This window comes from Corvus hawaiiensis, chromosome 17 (genome assembly GCF_020740725.1).
Source record: "Corvus hawaiiensis isolate bCorHaw1 chromosome 17, bCorHaw1.pri.cur, whole genome shotgun sequence".
NCBI classification, from domain to species: domain Eukaryota; kingdom Metazoa; phylum Chordata; class Aves; order Passeriformes; family Corvidae; genus Corvus; species Corvus hawaiiensis.
Genome location: NC_063229.1, coordinates 15,696,423 through 15,714,622, shown reverse-complemented (window position 1 = coordinate 15,714,622; position 18,200 = coordinate 15,696,423). Strand labels below are relative to the sequence as shown.

At 48.4% G+C, this 18,200-nt stretch overlaps 2 protein-coding genes across 11 annotated transcripts in view; one reads left to right on the top strand and one right to left on the bottom strand.

The window, feature by feature from the left end:
* PTPN1 (protein tyrosine phosphatase non-receptor type 1) overlaps positions 1-4,874 on the top strand; it is a 31,589-nt gene extending 26,715 nt beyond the window's left edge. Inside the window, exons 7-9 of the mRNA XM_048321955.1 lie at positions 177-338; positions 956-1,191; positions 1,684-4,874. Of these exons, the coding sequence (XP_048177912.1) occupies positions 177-338; positions 956-1,191; positions 1,684-1,888 (603 nt within the window). The 3' untranslated portion in view covers positions 1,889-4,874. The remainder of the gene's footprint in view (positions 1-176; positions 339-955; positions 1,192-1,683) is intronic.
* A 497-nt stretch (positions 4,875-5,371) lies between these two features.
* The window catches only part of RIPOR3 (RIPOR family member 3), a 42,350-nt gene continuing 29,521 nt past the window's right edge, over positions 5,372-18,200 (bottom strand). For 9 of the 10 annotated variants that reach the window (XM_048321980.1, XM_048321976.1, XM_048321974.1 and 6 more), the window contains 11 exons: positions 14,040-14,169; positions 13,084-13,668; positions 11,901-12,037; positions 11,508-11,640; positions 10,949-11,057; positions 9,645-9,809; positions 9,328-9,486; positions 8,346-8,548; positions 8,050-8,133; positions 7,111-7,201; positions 5,372-6,331 (listed from right to left, as the gene is read on the bottom strand). In XM_048321980.1, coding sequence (XP_048177937.1) covers positions 6,234-6,331; positions 7,111-7,201; positions 8,050-8,133; positions 8,346-8,548; positions 9,328-9,486; positions 9,645-9,809; positions 10,949-11,057; positions 11,508-11,640; positions 11,901-12,037; positions 13,084-13,668; positions 14,040-14,169 — 1,894 coding nt within the window. In that variant the 3' untranslated portion in view covers positions 5,372-6,233. Of the gene's footprint in view, positions 6,332-7,110; positions 7,202-8,049; positions 8,134-8,345; positions 8,549-8,569; positions 9,189-9,327; positions 9,487-9,644; positions 9,810-10,948; positions 11,058-11,507; positions 11,641-11,900; positions 12,038-13,083; positions 13,669-14,039; positions 14,170-18,200 lie in introns of those variants that run through there. The other variant, XM_048321983.1, reaches the window with a different exon arrangement.

Below are 18,200 nucleotides of genomic sequence, written 5' to 3'. Positions count from 1 at the left end.
GCCCAGTGTTTTCCCCTGTGTGCTTTTGGAGACCCAGTAAAGAGCTGCTGATACCAATTGTATGTGAATTCATTCGTTCTGTAATGTGGAGGGTGGTGTGAAGGCCTTACCACAAAGTGAGTCATTGTAGTGAACCTCATCAGAGCACAAAACATGTTTCACATTTTTATCTGCAGATGGACAAACGGAAAGATCCTTCTTCTGTGGACGTTAAGCAGGTTCTCTTGGAAATGAGGAAGTACAGGATGGGGCTCATCCAGACTGCAGATCAGCTCCGGTTCTCCTACTTAGCTGTTATTGAAGGGGCAAAATTCATCATGGGAGATGCTTCAGTGCAAGTGAGTGCTCCTGCCAGCTCCCAGGGAACTGCAGCAAGTGGGTGGAAGGAACAGGATGGAAAGAAGCTTCAAATGTGGTGCTTGCTTCAGCTTCAGTACATGTTTATGTTATGTGGCTTTTAGGTACAGTGCTTTACAATCTGTCACAACCTAAAGTGCTGTATTTTATTTATTTCCAAAAGTACCTGTGATGTAGCAGGTGCCTCCTGTGCTTTCCAGCACAGTGACTGGGGTGGAGCTGCTGCATCAGCCTCCCCTGGCATTTCAGACAGTACAAGTTTTCTAAGATGCCTGAAGTTTAAGTGTCATGATTAAATTAATCAGGGTTTTTTTTTTATGGTAAGCAGAACTCTAGCAAAATAGATCTTATTTTGTGCTGCTTAGGTTTTTTAGAAGCAGATGGGAATTTCTTGCTTTTATGGCCAATACGTTTTGTGTATTGGATGTAGCTTGGGCTTGGAGTTCTTGTGTTCTTCTTGCCTTTTTTTAAATTAAAATGAAGAGCCACTTTAAGAATTAATTAAAATGTGGAGTATAAAGATTCTGCCATGGTAAAGTTTAAAGTTAGAGCAGCTTACATAAGAGAAAAGCTTAACAGGGCTTGTTCTTCCCTGAAGGAGCAGTGGAAAGAGCTCTCCAATGAAGACCTGGAGCCACCCCCTGAACACACCCCCCCACCTCCCAGGCCCCCAAAGAGAACCTCAGAGATGCACAACGGGAGGATGCACGAGCACCCGGAGCTCTTCCCCAAGCACCAGGCAGTGGAGGAGGAGATCAGGTGCTCAGTGAGCAGCGTGGAGGAGGCGGTTCCGGATGGCAGAGCCCGATCAGCTGTGCCCCTGAGCACAGACAGGTAAAGCACTCGCTGCCCCCTGAGAACTGGGCTCTGGAGGGAGTGGGAAAGGGGAGGCGATGCTCAGTTCCACCTTGAGACGTTCTTTGGGAGCTAGGGCTGAACGAGCAGCCACATTCCATCCCTCTCTGGCTTTCTGGGCCGGTGCTCGATTTTAGAGCTTTGGTGTTCCCCTGACTGCATGTAGATGTGAGTTGGGTTTGTTCACTGCCTGTCTTGGTGCAGATTTGTGATGACCAATAAAAGCAGGTGGTGGTTATTCTTCAAAGGGCACGGAATCCTCCCAAGCTCTTCCTAAACCCCTGTTGAACAGCCAGATGTGTCCTAACTGGAGACAGGCTGTGTTTGGTGGCTGCTGCAGCTCCAAGAGATTTCCAACTCTGTAGTGTTCCCTGCCCTTGGAGCACCTGCATGGCTCCTCTTCTCCCTGGCCAATCCAGCATGGAATATTTGTTCCTACCCAGCCCTGAGTGTCCCTTCCTCTGTCCTCAGCACTAGTCACGACACTGAACCCCGGAGGAGAACTGTTGGTGAGAACCCGCGGCTCTCGCCCCACCAGGAAGAGTCCGTGAAGGAAAACTCGGAGGAGGAGGATGAGAACGTGGTGGCAACTTGGAAGCCCTTCCTAGTGAATATCTGCATGTTCACTTTCCTCACAGCAGGAGCTTATCTCTGCTACAGGGTGTGTTTCCATTGACCAGTGCCCAGGAGCCGCCGCGGGAGCCGCTCCCGGCTTGTGCTCAGCTCCTCGGAGCCACTCGAGGCAGGGCAGCCTTGGCTCAGAGCAGGTAGATTTAGGGGGAAAGGCCAGAACTTTGGGTAGGGCTTAACGAGAGAATTGATGCACTAGGGTTTTATCCAGCCCTGTGGTCCCAAGAACATAATATTGTAATCTCAGGGCCTTGAAATATTCAGGAGTGAGCAGAGAAAATGCCAAATAGTCTGTTTTCCTTTTTTTTTTTTTTTTTTTTTAAACTAACTAATAGAATTACAACACATTGTTGTTTTTAGCCTTTTTTAAAAAGCCAGTTCATTTTCTTTTGTTTCAGAAAAACTGGGCACAAGTGAAACTTGCTTGTACTCTCCAAGTGTTGTAACCAAATACATGACTTACATTGACAAATTCCCAAAAAAAGAAAAAGAAACCCACATACCTGAAGAATGTAAACTTTTGGAAGGGGAGGTGTGTTTGTGGTTGGTTTTTGGTTTGTTTTTTGTTTTTTTTTTTTAAACTTGCTTCATCTTTAAAGACTGAGTTGTGGGCAGTGCCTGTGGTATTGATATATTTAATCTTGGCATAACTGTTCCTAAAGAGCTGATTGTTTTACTTGTGTTGATAGAACCAGGCTTCTGCATTTGCTCAGGGTATCCCAACATGTCCAGCTCTTTGATTTTTTTTTTTTTTTTTTTCTTTACTAAGTGTATCTCCTCATTGACTTTTGTTGCACTCTACTTGCACATATGCCTCTTTACATTGCACCATCCTTTCTAAAGCTGTTTTTACTTTTATATTCTGGGTTGGGAGAGGTCGAGGGGAGGGAGAGAAACAGGAAGGGAAATTCAACCAAACCATGTCCACCAGCAGTGGGGCCATGCCTATGGCCCGTGGCAGGACCAGTCCTTAAACCTCAGCATTTGGAATGTAAAATGCAGTTTCACTCTGCAGCTGCTCCCTCAGGCCCAGCGTGGCCCTGGCGAGGGGCTCTGAGCAGGGAAGCGTTGGGGAAATCCAGAGCAATCCCTGCTGGGGCAGCTTCCCTGAGCCAGAACAGCCCAGCAGGAGCCGTGCTGGGCTCTGAACAAATCCCTTGGCTTATGATGCCAGCGTTGCTCAAAGCAAAGATTCCAGTCCTGGCTGCAGTTGGGGGGCAGACACGGCTCAGCCCCGTGGGATCCCACAGCAGCCAGGGCTCCGGGGGGAAAGTGCTGGTAAGGGAGGATTGGGGTGTGGGGGGAGGACTGGGACTGGAAGGCAGCATTGCACCAAGCAGCCAGTGCTGTTCCTCTGGGCAGTACCAAATTATTAATAGTTGAAACAATAATAGCAAAGATTTCTTTGCTTGTGTCATGGTGCAGACAGGAGCAAACTCACTCCTGGGAGCTGTAGTGACTGAACTGCCCCGTGACAGCTGATCTGCAGCAGTGTTACTGATTTTTTTTATTTCTAAAGTCTTTCTAGATTTATAGCACTTAACCAGCCCTCAGTGCAGCCCTCGCTGTGGAGGAGCCCAGGGGAGTCCCTCCACTCCATATTTATTTTTGCCAAGCTGGCTGTAGGTGTAGCTCTTCCTTCAGTGGGTGAGTAGGTGAAGGGGTGGGTGGGGGTGGGAGTTACTTCTATTTTGTGTTTTGTTAAGCTTGCATCAAGGGCTTTTCAAGAGTACAATAATAAATCCTCAGGTAGTACTGGGAATCAATCCTTTACCTGTGAGACTGTCGGTCAGACCAGTACTTGAAAGGAGGAATGTTGTAATCAGTCAATATTTAGTTATATTATTGGAAACAGGAAAAATGAGTATAGAAAAATGGTAATATATAATGGCTCATCTGTGTATTTAAGATACATTCTGTGATTGCTTTGTCCCCACTGTTCTCTGCAGCGTAGGCAGGACCCTGCCCTGAGGCACCATTTGTACCCCTTTGTATTAAAGTGCATGTGAAGTCTGCGGTGTCCCGATGAAACACCACGTGCTTGAAAGGTGACAGAACTTATATTCCTGCTTCCTGATGTGCCCAAATGATATTTGCATGACCTGATCCTTAGTGGCTGTGGTTCAGAGGGTGTTGCTGAGTCTCTCTGTTCAGCACTGGACTGATTGGTGTTTATCAGAGCCCATGTACTCGCCTAATCCTTGGCATGACTTCCCGTGGGATCCCGTGTGCTCCGTGTGCCCGGTGGTAGCATGTTCCTTTCAGCTGAGTGAGTGTAATACAGACATTCCAGAGAGTTCAGGCAGCCCTTCCACACCTCCCCTGGCACTGGGACACCTTGGGAAAGAAACAAACCCAACCCACCTCTGGCCATGTTCCCAAGAGGGAATATTTTAAATCTTAGGTATGGCAGGAAAACAAAGGATCCTTCCTTTGAATACAGAGTTATTCAATTGCAAAGGATTCTACCCAGACAAAGTTCCTGCAGCTGACAGAAGAACTTTGAGCATCCTCTTCCTGCCTGTTTCTTTCCTGTGTTCCAGGCCCAGCTCTGACCCTGCCCCAGGACACAGTGACTGTGCCCCGAGCCCAGGGAGGTGTGGGCAGGGCTGGGAATCCTGAGCTGTGCCCATTTTGTTTGCTGTCCTGTACTGTCTGTGGTAGTTGGGGGGTGTATATACCGTAGCACAGTGGGGTGTTGGGTAACCTGTTCTTGGAAATGGACAAACATCCATGTTAGACTCGTTAGAAAGTTAGTGAGCTGCTCTGCTATCTGCCTTAAGCAAATATTTACTCATCAGGTCTTTCTTTTTTACAGATTGCCATAGAATAAACTTTTATAAAAAAATGTAAAAACTCAACAAAAAAGCTGAATGTTTTGGTATAATACAGTTTCAGGTATCTTGTCTTTTGTGTAAGCCGCTGCTGGGCCTCCCAGGTTAGAGTACAACTGTACAGTTTTTCAATCTCCCATACAAGTTTTCAGTTCTCATTTTAGTTGTAACAATAAAACTCTTTTTTTAAAGAACTCACACAAGTGTGGTATTGCTTCTGGCTGGATCCATGGGCTCCTGCTTGACCCACATGCCCATGGGGGCCAGTGGGGGGGGAGGTCATAAAGGGTTTTAAATGTTACTGTAAGAACTTCCTTGGAGGCAGAGGACCAGTAAAAGAGTGAGACAAGGACCCCAGCTCTCCCTGCCACTTCCATTTCCCTCTTCTGGTCTTTCACATTAACCAGCTAAATTTTAAGGGTGAGAAGTGCAGGAACTCAAGCACCCTGGTGGGTTTCTGCAGGAGCTGAGGACAGGCAGGAGCTGGTGCTGACCCTGTTTGCTGCAGCAGCAGCCAGCACATCCTGGTGTTTGAATTCCAGTACTTACCTTTGATTTATATTTCTAAGGAAAGCTACACTGGAGGGGAGAGTTCACCTGAGGAGAACAGGACAGGGTCCTGTCCTTTGAGGGTTTAGTGCCTCTTATCTGTCCCTAGGGCTGCAAGCACAGCAGTAGGAAACACTCCCAAGAACTTGTCTCAGATGGTTTATTAGAACTTTAGAAAACAGTATGAAATCCAACAAATAAATACCAAATAGAAAAGTTTTATGTATATATATATATATATAAAAATATGTACACACAAGCCCAACCCTTTCAAGTATTGCACCTGAAGCCAGGCTGCTCCCCGTGGGCACCCTGCCAGCCAGGGCTGGGGGATGAGCCTGACCATGGTGGATGAGAAGTCTTGGTCTATGACCGAATTCAGAATTTTAAAAAAGCAAACCTGCCCCCCTCCCTTAGTCAGACCTGCACGGGGCAAATCCCCTGCAGCCCCTGCTGCTGAGCACTGACACCTCTTACAGAGCCTTGTCAGGCCCTGCTGGACCTGGCCTGAGCAGCAGCAATCCTAAAGAAAGTGACTCAGAGAGTACCAGATTTTCCTTCTGCAACTAAATTGTCCAAGGAAACCACAGAGCAATGCTGTGGGATTTGTTCTGGTGGCAGGGCAGTTGATGGACTGTTGGAGAGTGATCATTTCTCTCCTTGGGGAATGCCAGATTAATAAAACTCTTCCTGGGAAAATAGATCATATTGGACAGAGTTGGAGTGGGGGCAGCTAATTCCAGCAAGATGGAGATTTTAACACCAGTTAAAACCTGGATCCACAGTTTTCATCTGTCCAGCACTTGGTATTTCATCATATGCTGAGAGACAGTGAGAAAATACATTCCAGGCTGCATCATGGAGACCACAAACTGTCCCCTCTGGAAATAAACCTGTCCTGGGGCAGGAGGCAGCAGGGACAGAACAGAAGGAAACTGGACAGAACCAAACCCTCAGGTACCCGTGTGGCTGTGAGGACAATGGGATCCAGCTCCTCATATTCCACTACTAAAACACTGTGATTTCAATCTCAGCCTCCTGAGCTGTTTCTCTGAGTTCACAGCAGATCCTGTCCATCTTCTCAAAGGCTTGTCGGCCTCTTTCCCCTGTGAAGAGAGAAAACAGCCCCTGCTGAGGGAGAGGCAGGAAGCCCCTGAGGAACACGGCCCTCTGGGGACACTCCTGTCGTGGCCTTGCTTGGAAGGAAGGACTCAATAGTGACACACACATCCCTCAGGGAATAGTTTTCCAAAACCTGCTAGAAGCCACCATGGAAAATCAGGCCTCCTGCAACTATTTCCATGAGTAACAGTTCGGAGCAGCACAGCTGGAAAACTTGTCATGCTCATGAGCCTGAGTGCTTCTGTGGGGCAAGGCTGGAGATCCCCAGAACTAAGCATGGATCCAGGTAGGGTTTGGGACAACAGAACAGGGAAATGATTGTCTCCTGCATGACCTGGTCATCCTCTGGCAGCATTCCTCCTGTTGAGCCCTCGGGAGAAGCACAAATACTGGGCAGTAGGAGATGGGGAGCACTGACATTTTATCAGGTCACCTCCACTGTCAATCTACTTGGATTCCAGTGAAATAACAAGTAATGAACCAGCATAAAACCTTCAGTCCTTATCTATGACCTTTTCAAAAGGTTCAGTGGTTCCTAAAGCACTTAATCCTTCAGGATCTCCTTGGTCTGGTTCTATAAACTTCAACGGGGGCCCTTGGCTGTTATATGTGATGTAAAGTTTATCTCCATGGTATGAAACAGCTGTTCATGACATATTTCCCTTGTCCTGGATGTGTTCAGGCTGAACTTGAGGCCCCTCCTGGTCCTGCACTATTTCACATGACTCTTTCAGACCATTTTAAAGCTGTACAAAAGCCTTACCAAAGGACAGTGTGGCTTCCCTGGCTGCATTCCTGACTTCCTCTGTTTCAGACTGGCACAAGTGGGCAACCTGCTCAATGCTCTCCACAGCCTGTTGGAGAAAAGAAAAATTTGCCGTAGCAGCTTTTTAGCAGTGTGATGGACATTTTTACAAAGCAACACAGCCGCACCAACTCTCATCTCCTCTGACATCCAGATTCCACCAGGACCCCTCTCTTCCCCAATATACTGGGTTGCAGTTACATTTCCTGACATGATCTCCCCTCTGTTACCTTCTCTCCTGGTTTAGGGCATGCAAAAGTTCCAGGGTACAGGTCACTGTAGTGGGACCATTATATCAGTACCACCCAACCAGGACTGTCACTGAAAGGGTTAATCCCAGTAGGTGCTTTGCAAATCGACTTTAAGGCCCTGATTTGCTGTTGTGTGGCTCCCTGTTTGTAGACATCAGTTCACTCTGTGTGCAAACCTGTTACAGCTTAGGGCTGTTGGGAAGGTTTAAATCTGTGCTGTTTCTTATAATAGCAATGCAAAAAGTACTTTTGTTTTCTGACTCTAAACAGCTATTGTTAAAAATACCCCCTGATTTAACTTCAGATTCCTACAGGTAAATGTTTAGAACTGACTGATACATAAATCTTGCTCATTTTTCCACGTGCTGGATGTCCCCAGTCAGACACTGCCTCTTGTCCTTCACCGCTGGCAATACCACAGGAGTTCACGCATTGCTTGTGCTGTGCCTGGCTGACCAAACCCTCCCAGGTGCCCACAGCTCCCTCTCCTGCTGCTGTGGGAATAATGGCATTAATAGTTTGGAACCTTGGCAGCCAAAGAATTCGGTGATGCCCAGTCGCAGTAACCCCTCCCAGCTCCGAACCCAGCTGGACACACTTCGCATCCCTGCCTTGGCCCAGCAGCAGCAGAGCTGGGAGCGCTCACCCTGAGGTTCTTCAGAGCCAGACATGCAGCCTGCTGGAGTCTTGCGTCACAGTCAGATAAAACATCGGTGTAAAACAAGACAGCCTGAATGAGCAAAGAGGACAGTAAAACAGAAAGTCGGAAGTGTAATCGAGCACCCAAATCCGAGCGACAGGAGCGGTTTTACCCCCGTGAAACGGAGCAGAGGCAGAGACAAATCACTGGGGCACCGCCGTGTTTAGGGCTCGTTCCCAGCTAGGGCGAGGGCAGGGAGGCAGTGCCGCTCCCGGGGCCGCTCCCGGGGTCCCCGCGCTCACCCGGGCCCGGAGGCTCCCGCTGCCGGCGGCCCGGGCCAGGCACGCCGTGGCCGCTTTGCTCACTCGGTGGTTCTCGTCCAGCTGCAGCAGCCCGAGCAGCCGCAGCGTCCGCGGCAGCGGCTGCAGCCTGCTCAGCCTCTTCCCCTTCAGCTTCTTCAGCGTCTTCAGCCTCCCGGGGCACTGCAGCTCCTCGATCAGCATCACTGCAGGGAAAGGACCCAGCCTCACCCAAAGGAAACGCCTCAGCGAGGAACACGAACCCTCCCAGCCCGGTGCCCTTGGCCACACGCTGTTCTCCCGGCCGGTGGCGACCCGAGCGTGGCAGGAAGCGGAGCGGGACAGCCGCCCTTTGCCGGCCCTGCCTTCTGCCCCTGCCACCCTCCCCGTGCCCAGGCTGGGACAGCAGAGCAATGCTCAGGCTCTTAGTGCCCCTCCAGGAGTCCTCTGCATCCAATACAAGCTTGAAGATGCAGCCAATACCAGGACTATTTTAAAATAATTCTTTTCTAATACAGAGGAAGTTTTGAAGTACTTTCACATGTTGGACAAGACTCCAGTGAGGCACTGGCTGCCTCAGGCTGCAAAACGCACATTAGTAACCTCTGCAGTTTTATTGCTCTTTTCTGTGTCTGAGTCCAGCTGCAATAGTGAACCAAAGCCACAGGCTGCACTCAGTCCTTGGATCCAGCTGAAGGCTGCTCCTGACTTTGCGTCTGCTTTAGCTTCAGAATATCCCAGAATCCACTTTTCAGAGCACTTAAGATAAGCCCAACCTTCACACGAGGTTTATTTGCACATGGTCAGATATGGGAGTCTAGCATGTTTTTCCTGTTCTGATGAAAACTACATGGTCATAAGAGGAAATAAAATGGAAACAAATTGTCAGTGCAAGGGCTGGGCTGTTTCCTGCTCTGGAGCTGTATCTTGAGCAGGAAGCTGGAGAGCACCAGCCCTGCCAGGAGGAGCCAAGCGCTGCCGTTACCTTCTTTAGCGAGCTTTGCCAGGTGCTTCTCCAGGCTGGCAATGTGGTGTCTCTCCAGGTAACGATAGAACTGGAACAAAGTAACCGGTTCCGTTTGGAAACGGGGAGAGGGGAGCAACCCATCACAGGTGAGGATCTGCTCCAGCAGCCTCTGCAGCACTGCAGGGAACAGGGAGTAGGACAAAGAGAAGACAGTAGGTTGGTTGCATGGAAGCTGCTGAAAACAAGTGAGAGGTTTGGGGTTTTTTAAATGCACAAGGACAATTTTCAGCACTGCACTGAAATGAGGTCAGCGTGGTCTTGTGCTCATGTGGTACCTGTCTCCAGGTGGCTGGGGTACTTCTCCTTCACTTTGAGCATCATTGTGTATTTCAGTGCATGGCGGAACCTTTCTGCTGAGGTCACCAAGATGCTGCTGCCGGGCTCTGCAAGATCACTCCAGATTTTCAGATACTGCTTCTTCTTTTTAGTCTTCTGAATAACTGAAACCCAACATTTTAAAAAGTCAGTGAGCTCTAGCAGATTTGGGATTTTACATGAGAAATTAGGCAGCAGATGGCCTATCTGGACATGGGACAGTATTAACTTGCATTTGCATTAGAGATGGTTTTGTTCAAAATGGGACATTTACTGCCCAAATGTTCACACCTGCAAGCACTGATGTCACCATGCTTGGGCTGAGCTCCTGAACTGCCATCAGCAGCTCTTCTGCCTCTTATTTTTCATTTTATCCCAGCATCTGAGTCAGTTCCAGAAAAACTTTCTGGGAGTTTAAGTGGTTGCCCTTCTGTCAGCCAAGGAGGTGCCACTGCCAACGGTTTTCGGGATCCTGCCTCGTGTTCCTTGCCCAGGGCAGAGCTCTGACCTCAGGGTGCTCTCAAACCCTTCACAAGGGCACGTGAAGCAACACACAGTGGTTCCCCATTTGGACCCTTGACTCCTCACTTTTACCTCCAGACATGAGCTCCTGCATTTCAGACTCCCACACTTCCCCTGTCACATGGTACCAGACCCTTTGCAGCTCTGCTCCAGGGAACAGTTTATTCTCACATCCTCCAGGATAAAATCTGGCAGCAAATGCTTCCAACTAAAATTTGCATTCTTGCTGCTGTATTCACCAAGATGAGAACAAAAGCCTTCCAAGCATCTCATTGTGCTTTATCATTTTCTCATGTCCAACAGCCAAGGGAAGAATTTAGTAGTGGGAAGACCTGAGATAGAATTCTGTGCCCACCAATCTGTTCCTGCAAGTGGGCACAGAATTGGGGCTGTTTGCTTGCCAAGGAAAAGCACAGATATAAAAGAGGATTTTATTAAGGCTGCTCTGCTGCTCTTTGACTGCAAACTCCACCATCTACAACATCCTTGTTTAAGACCAGTTCAGCTAATCTTTCTTTGAGACAAACTTCTCCAAATATTTTCCTTCTGTGCAGAAGAAAAAATGAACCAAAGAACGAGCCCTGTTTTTTCTAAGAATCAAGATTTAAAGAGCTGCTTGAATGATGTAAATGTTTGCAAGGAATTTAGAATGAAACTCTCTGGGTCTGGGGAGGCTCAAGCAGACACATCAGGGGTGCACCTCTCCCATCTCTGCATGCCTTGGAGTAAGGCAGGTACTCACTTTTCTCGACAGACAGATCCAGGACATCCCCCAGGACTCGCGTCTGCTCTGACACTTCCTCCAAAATGCTCTCCTGGACAACCTGGGCTACATTTGGTGCCCTCAGTTTCTGAAATGCAACAGACATAACTCAGGAGCTGAAACAAGGGCAGGAGCAAGCTCCAGATAAATGAGGATTTGTTTCTTAGAATCCAACTTTTAAGACCAGCAAGAAAACCCCAGCTGCTCTCAGAAGGCCCCTTGCCCATCAAACACCTGCTCCCTGTAGTAGCAGTTTTTCATTCATTAAACATTACCCAAGCCAAGCCTGTGCATTTGCAGCCTGCTTTGGGCACAAAGGTATTGCTTAGAGCTTCAGCAAAACCCAGAGGCTGAAAAGAGGCAGCAGAGTTTGTATGACAAATTCTGTGTGGACACACGTGTACAATGCATTTTTTGTACCCAATTTCCATTCTGAGTCTCTGTGCCATTATAAAACAAACAAAACATATTAACTTCTCCTGTAATCAGAATCAGCATTGACAGCCAGTGCCCTGGAAACCCCCAGGCTGCTCTGTACCTGCAGCAGACCTTTGCACAGCCTCAGGTGTGTTATCAACAGCATGTCTAGGTTGTCATCACCAGTAGTTACATCTCGTGCTTCTGGTCTCGTGTCACAGCTCAGGGACTGGAGCACATTGTCATTGTATGTGCTGGTGAGATGAGGGGAAAAAGGAGTTAGAAGTCTTATCACTAAATAGAATTGAAGATGTACTGTCTCAACAGGAAGATGCGAAAGAAACCAGGTGGTTTTGAACAGAAAGCAGCATTTCCTTTAATTGCATTTTATAACCCTTTTTAAAAACATGGGGACACCTTTCTGTGCTGGATTTGATACCACAGCTGTTTCCCAGCCAAGTGTGGCTGTTCTGGGACCCCCTTTGCCTGTCCCACGAGGTGCTGCAGCACATACCTGACACTGCCTGTCCTTATGCTCCCAAACAAGGACAGCTCGTCAGCACTGCAGTCAGCGTTCAAGAAGTCAAAACTCTCCAGCACTGTCTCCACCATTAAACTCTCCATAGAGGAATGTTTATGAAGTGTCTTTAGCTGTTAATGAAATATAAGCACAAATGCTGTAATTTATAGTTAGCAAGCCATTTTGCAGTTGTTCTTTGCTGGTTTTGAAATCATTAGTAATAAAAAAATCACTTTGTTTTTCTGATTTCATTCTTAACACATCAGGGAAGTCTGCTCTTGGTGCAGCTCTCTGACCCCAAAATAATGTTGGCAGTTAAATTCAAAATATGTGTTAATATTTCAGTCTCTGTGGATTCCATTTTATCTCCATGCCTGGTAAGGCTGGTGAGAGCTGATGTTCTCTGCATCCTCTGTCACTAACACAGTTTTCACTCATTCCCTGTTTCAGAGCTCAAAGCACCAATCTCAGGGGGCTGTTGCATTCCAGCACAGCATCCAAGAGCTTCATATCAATAGTGGATTTCATGGGGCCTATACCTTTCTCCCCCCTGGAAAGGCTGCTTTGAGACTACTTGGTTTAGGTTTTAAGTTCTGTTTTTCCAGGGGTTTCACTGGAGCAGGAGGCCAGGGCAGTCGTGTTATCATCAGTTCTTACTCCAGCCTGGATTCCCTCCCCAGCCCTCGTGTTCCTGCTCCCAAACCTGCAGCACAGCCCCTGCCTGCTCTTCTCCAGGACCTTTCCTCTAAGGAAAGAAGTGCTTCCAGCCCCTCTGACTTGTCAGACAGCCTGGCCCGCCTGCAGGAGCCGGGGGAGCCCGGACACACGGGCTTTGATGAGCTGCTGCAGTCACCTCGAGCTACACCAGGCTTGAAAAACAGCCACAGATTCGAAGCAGACCTAAATGCTGAGGCCCTGACACGCAGCCCAGGTTCTGCTCAGCCCGGAGTTTCCAGCAGGACTGCAGTTCTCTGCCGATGCCGTCCCCCTCGCCCGGCCCCGGGCGGCTCCTGCGCTCCGCCGCCTTTCCCGAGCCCCGCCTGACCTCTGGTGGCCAAACTCCCCGGCTGGGGGCCACCGCTGCAGCCCCGAATCAACGCGACCGCAGCGGCACGGAGCTCCTTCAGGGCTAACAGGGAGAGCTGCACCGCCTCCCGAGAGTAAAACACAACCCTACCTTCAATTTATCCCTCACAGACGAAACCTGGCATTCCAGTTTCTGCAGCTGGGCTTGCCCCTCGCCACGCGATTTCAGCAAATTCAACACTTCCTGGAGAGTCTTGTCGATTGACTTTGCACGTCCATCTGGTTTGAGGTCATTTGCAGCATTCCAGCTTTTCTGGCTCGTGTTTTCCTGCTCTGCCAGACGGCGATTCCGGGCCTGGCTGAAAGAGTCTCTCCTGCCTTTGTGACGGCTTGGAAAAGTGGAGGGGCTACTTGGGAATCCATCCACACACGGAGTCTTCTTCAGGATGTCCAGAGTGGTGTGATCTGGGAGAGGATGCTGCAGCTCTTCTGCTCCAGTCTCTTGAATTATCACCAGTGGCAACATCCTGTGATCCAGGGCTGGAGTTGTACTTCTGGATTCTGCCCCTTTCTGATCCTCCGAGCTGAACGAATCTCCCTCGCTCGTCTCCGCCGGGTTGTGTGGCTTGTTCCTCCCAGGGACATCAAACTCACAGGCAGCCAAGTAGCTCAGAATGCTGGGAGGCTGGCCTTCCTCACCTCCATCCCCTGGGCTCTGCCTCTGCTGCAAAACAGACTGAAAAGAGATCCCCAAGTGAGCCTGGAGACAGCTGGAAAGACCAAGATCCCACCTAGGAGAGGGGACTCTGCTTTCCTGGTTCCCAGTTTGATGCCCACCACAGATTACTGGAGCAGACACCCACATCCCCACCATTCCAGCTGCTGAGCAGAGTTTTGTTGAGGGTTTTTAAAATGTTTTACAAAATCTAAACTAGAACGCAGAAGAATAGGGGTTAAAAGAAAAACTTAACAAAGCTCCAAAATAAACTGCAAAGGCCCCAGAGTGCTGCTTTCACATTGCTGGGTGTGCTCCTAAACAGTCTAATCTAACCCAAAAACCAAGCCCTGGGTCTGTGCTTTACCCTTTGCTCTCCCCCATGAACTCACCAGGTAATATCTCTCTCTGAAGCTGGGGGTGTTTGGGGGGGTCCAGTTGTACAACGAGCTCTTCCTGCTACCCACAGAAAACTTGGCAGTACTTCCAGGTGACAGAAACAGGTTCTCTGTGTCGAAGGGGCTGCAGCAGAAAACAAAGGCCCAAGTGTCAGTGAGGGCAGAGAGCACAGAGGTGTTTATCTGCTGGTAGGGTTTGAACTGGGACATTTAGTCAGCAACACACGGAATAAAAGGAAACAGAAACTGCCTCTCTGACCAGTATCTTTGATTTCTCCAGCAGAGAAAGACACAGGCAAGAAGGCTGTGGTTTGTACACAGAATTCTCAGCACTCTTTAGACAGAAACCTGTGCCAGAGTCTTTGGAAGAGGAGTCCAGCGGTCCCAAAGGTTGAGGTGCTCTGTCCTCTGACACTGGTGCTGGCCTGGCACTGAGCAGTGACAGGCACAAAACCATAGAGGAAGGAAATACAACACAAGTAATAAAACAGAACTGCCAATTTCCCTCTTGCAGAGCACACACCACCTGGAAAAACCAATAAAAAACCTCATTATCCTTCACCTATTAATAAACAATTCCTTTGGCTGGCAGAGGAAGCCTGTGCAGTGCCACTTGGCAAGTTCTGTGGTTCATACAGGTAGGGATGAGCCAGTTACAGCCCCAGAGGACACTGGCTTAGGTCTGCAAGAGTTTGTCAAGTGCTGCTCCAGAGACTTCCTAATTACCTACTTCAGCACAGCCATTAGTTTCTCAACTTCTTTGCAAAGCAGCCAAGGAAACTCGGATGAATGATCCCCTGGGATACAACTCGGCTAACCAGGAGAGGGAGAACACATTTCAAGTTAAGTAAAGCAAGTTTGGTTTTTATATGTGTTACTTTTTGTTCCTTGCTGAGTTTCCTTGTGGCACCAAAAGAAAGTTTGTTTTTCCACTTGAGTATTGGCATTTTGAAAAAAGTGAATTGTTTGCAACAAATCTGCAGCCTCAGTGATATGAATACAAGAACCAAAGAGCAGGATAAAGTCAGCTGCATTCAGCTGTACATTGCAGGAGATGTAAGTGATAACAAGGACTAATCAATTGCACGGAAATGAATTTCTGCTCTCTAGCAAAAGTTGAAGAGCAGAGTCCCAACTCTCTCTGGCTTCTCGTGTTGCACAGGGACAGTTCTGCAGAGCATCCTGCAGTGCAGCACTCTGTGTTCTTCCTGAGCAGAGAGAATGCTCTGGAGCTCCCCAAACCAGGTTAATTGGCTGAATTAGCCAGTGTCACCCAGCTGGGCTCCATCACAGGCCCATTCCTCAGAGCCACACGAACAACCATCTGCACTGACTCATGGGCAGAAATAAATTGGGTTTCTGACAGCAAGAGCCTTTTAGCCAAAGCCTGCTGTGTTTACTGATGAAAGCAAATTACTCCTACCCATGGCATTCTTAACAAAAGGCACAGGGATCCATTCCTCAGATTTTTTCATTTTTAGCTTTTAATACAATGATGCAGTAATGCAAAATGACACTTCTAGGAAAGGAACAAGAACAAACAACATCTGCTTTGCCCCTTTGGCAATTCCTAAGAGCCTCCAGAAAAATGCAGCTCTTCAGCTGGCTGCAGACAAGCACATGCTCCTGGTCCTGCAAGGAATGACTGGGAGAGCAGAGCAGAGGGGCAAAGCAGGAATGGGGTCTGCTCTGGAGCTTCTATTTTCTCTTGGCTCTGAGCTCCTTGGGCACAATCCATCATCTCCCTCCACATTTCTCCAGCAAACAAACCATCACACTGGGACAGCTCCATGAATCCATCTCTCCCAGCATTCTGGCACAGACAGAACCCAGTAGTGGATATTCCAGGGAAAAACAGAGGAAGTCAGTCAAATGGAGTGGGCTCTCCCCAGACACAGGCTGGAGTTTGAGGCAACCCATAGCTGGGATCTGTCATGCACCAGACTTTGCAAGCAGACTATTGCCTTTAATTGTCACTAGCTTTTCCTCAGTTTGTTTAGTCACTTCCTGAAATCATTGACATAAAACCTCTCCATAGGTAAAAACTATGCAGGAATGTCATTGTTTAACCTTAAATTCTGGAGCAATTACTTTAATGGGGGGTGGCTGTACTGAGAGAAATGGTGGCTCCACATTTCCTGTCCATGTTCCCCAGCCAACATCCACATGCCTGCACAGGATTATCCAGCCACAGCTTTTCGGGCGAGAAAAGCTCCATTTAAAAAAAAAACTCCAAAGTGACCCACATCTGATCATCTTTGCTGTCTCCATTCTGTGCCCTAATCACTCCCCTCCTGTCCAGCCACTCCATGGATTCAATTCCCCCAGACCAGATGGGCAGATAGAATTCCCTGCCTGAATTCCACTGCTCAGCCTGTGAATCCAGGCTTACATTAATACAAGAAAAAGCCAATTCTAGTCAAGTGGACTGGACTCACTGTTAATGATGAGATTTTTCTTTCACCCACTCAGCCCAGGGGAAAATGCCCATGCAATTCAGCAGAGAGGTGGTTGTTGGGTCTCACCCACCCTTTCCAGCCCAACAAGCACCAGGCTCCAGGTTATCCAGCTTGGCTCAGCACCAGCTGTGAGAGCACAGAGATGCACCAGTGGATCATCGAAGATCCTGCAGGAGGAACTGCCTCTTCACCTAAGCTTGCATCTCTAAGAGCAAGACTGGCAGTAGGTATGCATCCCAAAATAAAAGCCAGACTTTCTTTTTTACTCTGCCTTAAGGTTTTGTGCTCCTGCTCCAGGAACCCTTGTGAGCCAGGCCAGCACTGCTCAAAGCAGTCACCAGAGTGGTTCTGACTGGATGGTGCCCCCTGGATCCCAGTGCAGGGCACTACTGGAGTTCTGAAAAGAGAATACAGCCCTCTCTTTATCCTGCATGTGAGACAGAATTCAGACTGTTGTTTAGGTTGGCAAAAACCCCAAAGCCTCTTGCCAAACTGGCCAACAAAGCCGTTCTGCAACGGCCCCAAGCTCATTCACACTCCTCATGGCACAATCTATAAAGGAGCTGAAGGCACTTTTGTTTGAGCCCAGAAGACCAGAGGCCTATTTAAAGAAAATATACATTTAGAAGCAGAAGAGAGAGCTACATTTGGATTTCTCACAAAGCAGGTCTAGACTGAAAGCTTGCCCCTCATGGAACTTTGGGTAAATCAGATGAATTTGTTTAGTTATTCTTAAATCAGAGAAAAAAGCAGCTGTTACTTTGAGTGCTCTATCTTTGAAAACAGAAACACCCTAAGTTATCACCACAAAGCTCCTCTTTTCTGTAAACAACCTCAGCAGACTGTCAGAGAGGAGAGGCCAGCTCTGCACAGCAATGCTCTGGAGAATCCACTTGGTGGGATCCCAACGCATCTCAGGAAACTTAAACACAGCAGAGACACAGAGCTGGAGCTCTCATGCACTGAGAAATTCCAAGGGGGGATTAATTCCCAAAGAAAATGAGTCACCACTGCCCCGCTCCCAGCTCAGCTGCTGCCAGCTCCAAGGGCTGTGTGATGCTGTCCCAAATCCCACGGACGTGCTCCTCTTGCCAGCCCAAAGCTGCACTCTGAGCTGGAGACTGCAGCCAGAGAGTGTCAGCAGCACTGGGATGGGACTTTTCTAGAAAGTTTTGCCCCAAATACAATTTGCTTTGGGGATTTAGGTTATGAGGAACTGTGCAATATCCCAGAATTGGAGGGGGTTTTCCTCATCCAGTTCTTTTGTAAGAACAGCTTATGTGCATGATTAATTCTGAAGTTCCTGACAGTGAGGACAGGAAGGGAGTAGATCCAGCAGCAGGGAATGAAGGACTGTCAGTGCCACTGCTGGGGGTTCACAAGAAGGGAGCAGAAGTGGTTTCTTCCAGACTCTATATTCTCCATATACCATGGCCATGGTCAGCTCTCACGAGGAAAATGCATCATTAACAGGGGCAGGCAAAACTCTGCCAAGGTGAGTTCATTTCTTGCTGACCTCAAGAGATTTGTGTTTGAAAATAATTTTCAGGTGCTGTGGCAGGGACACATTTTTCAGCCCAGTTGCAGGTACAAGTGTCAAGGACCACTGCACATGCAAGGGACACTCGGAAAATGGTACTGGATCAATAAGGCTTTACTTTCCCCAGCCCCAGAAATGGAACCAGAGCTGTTTCTG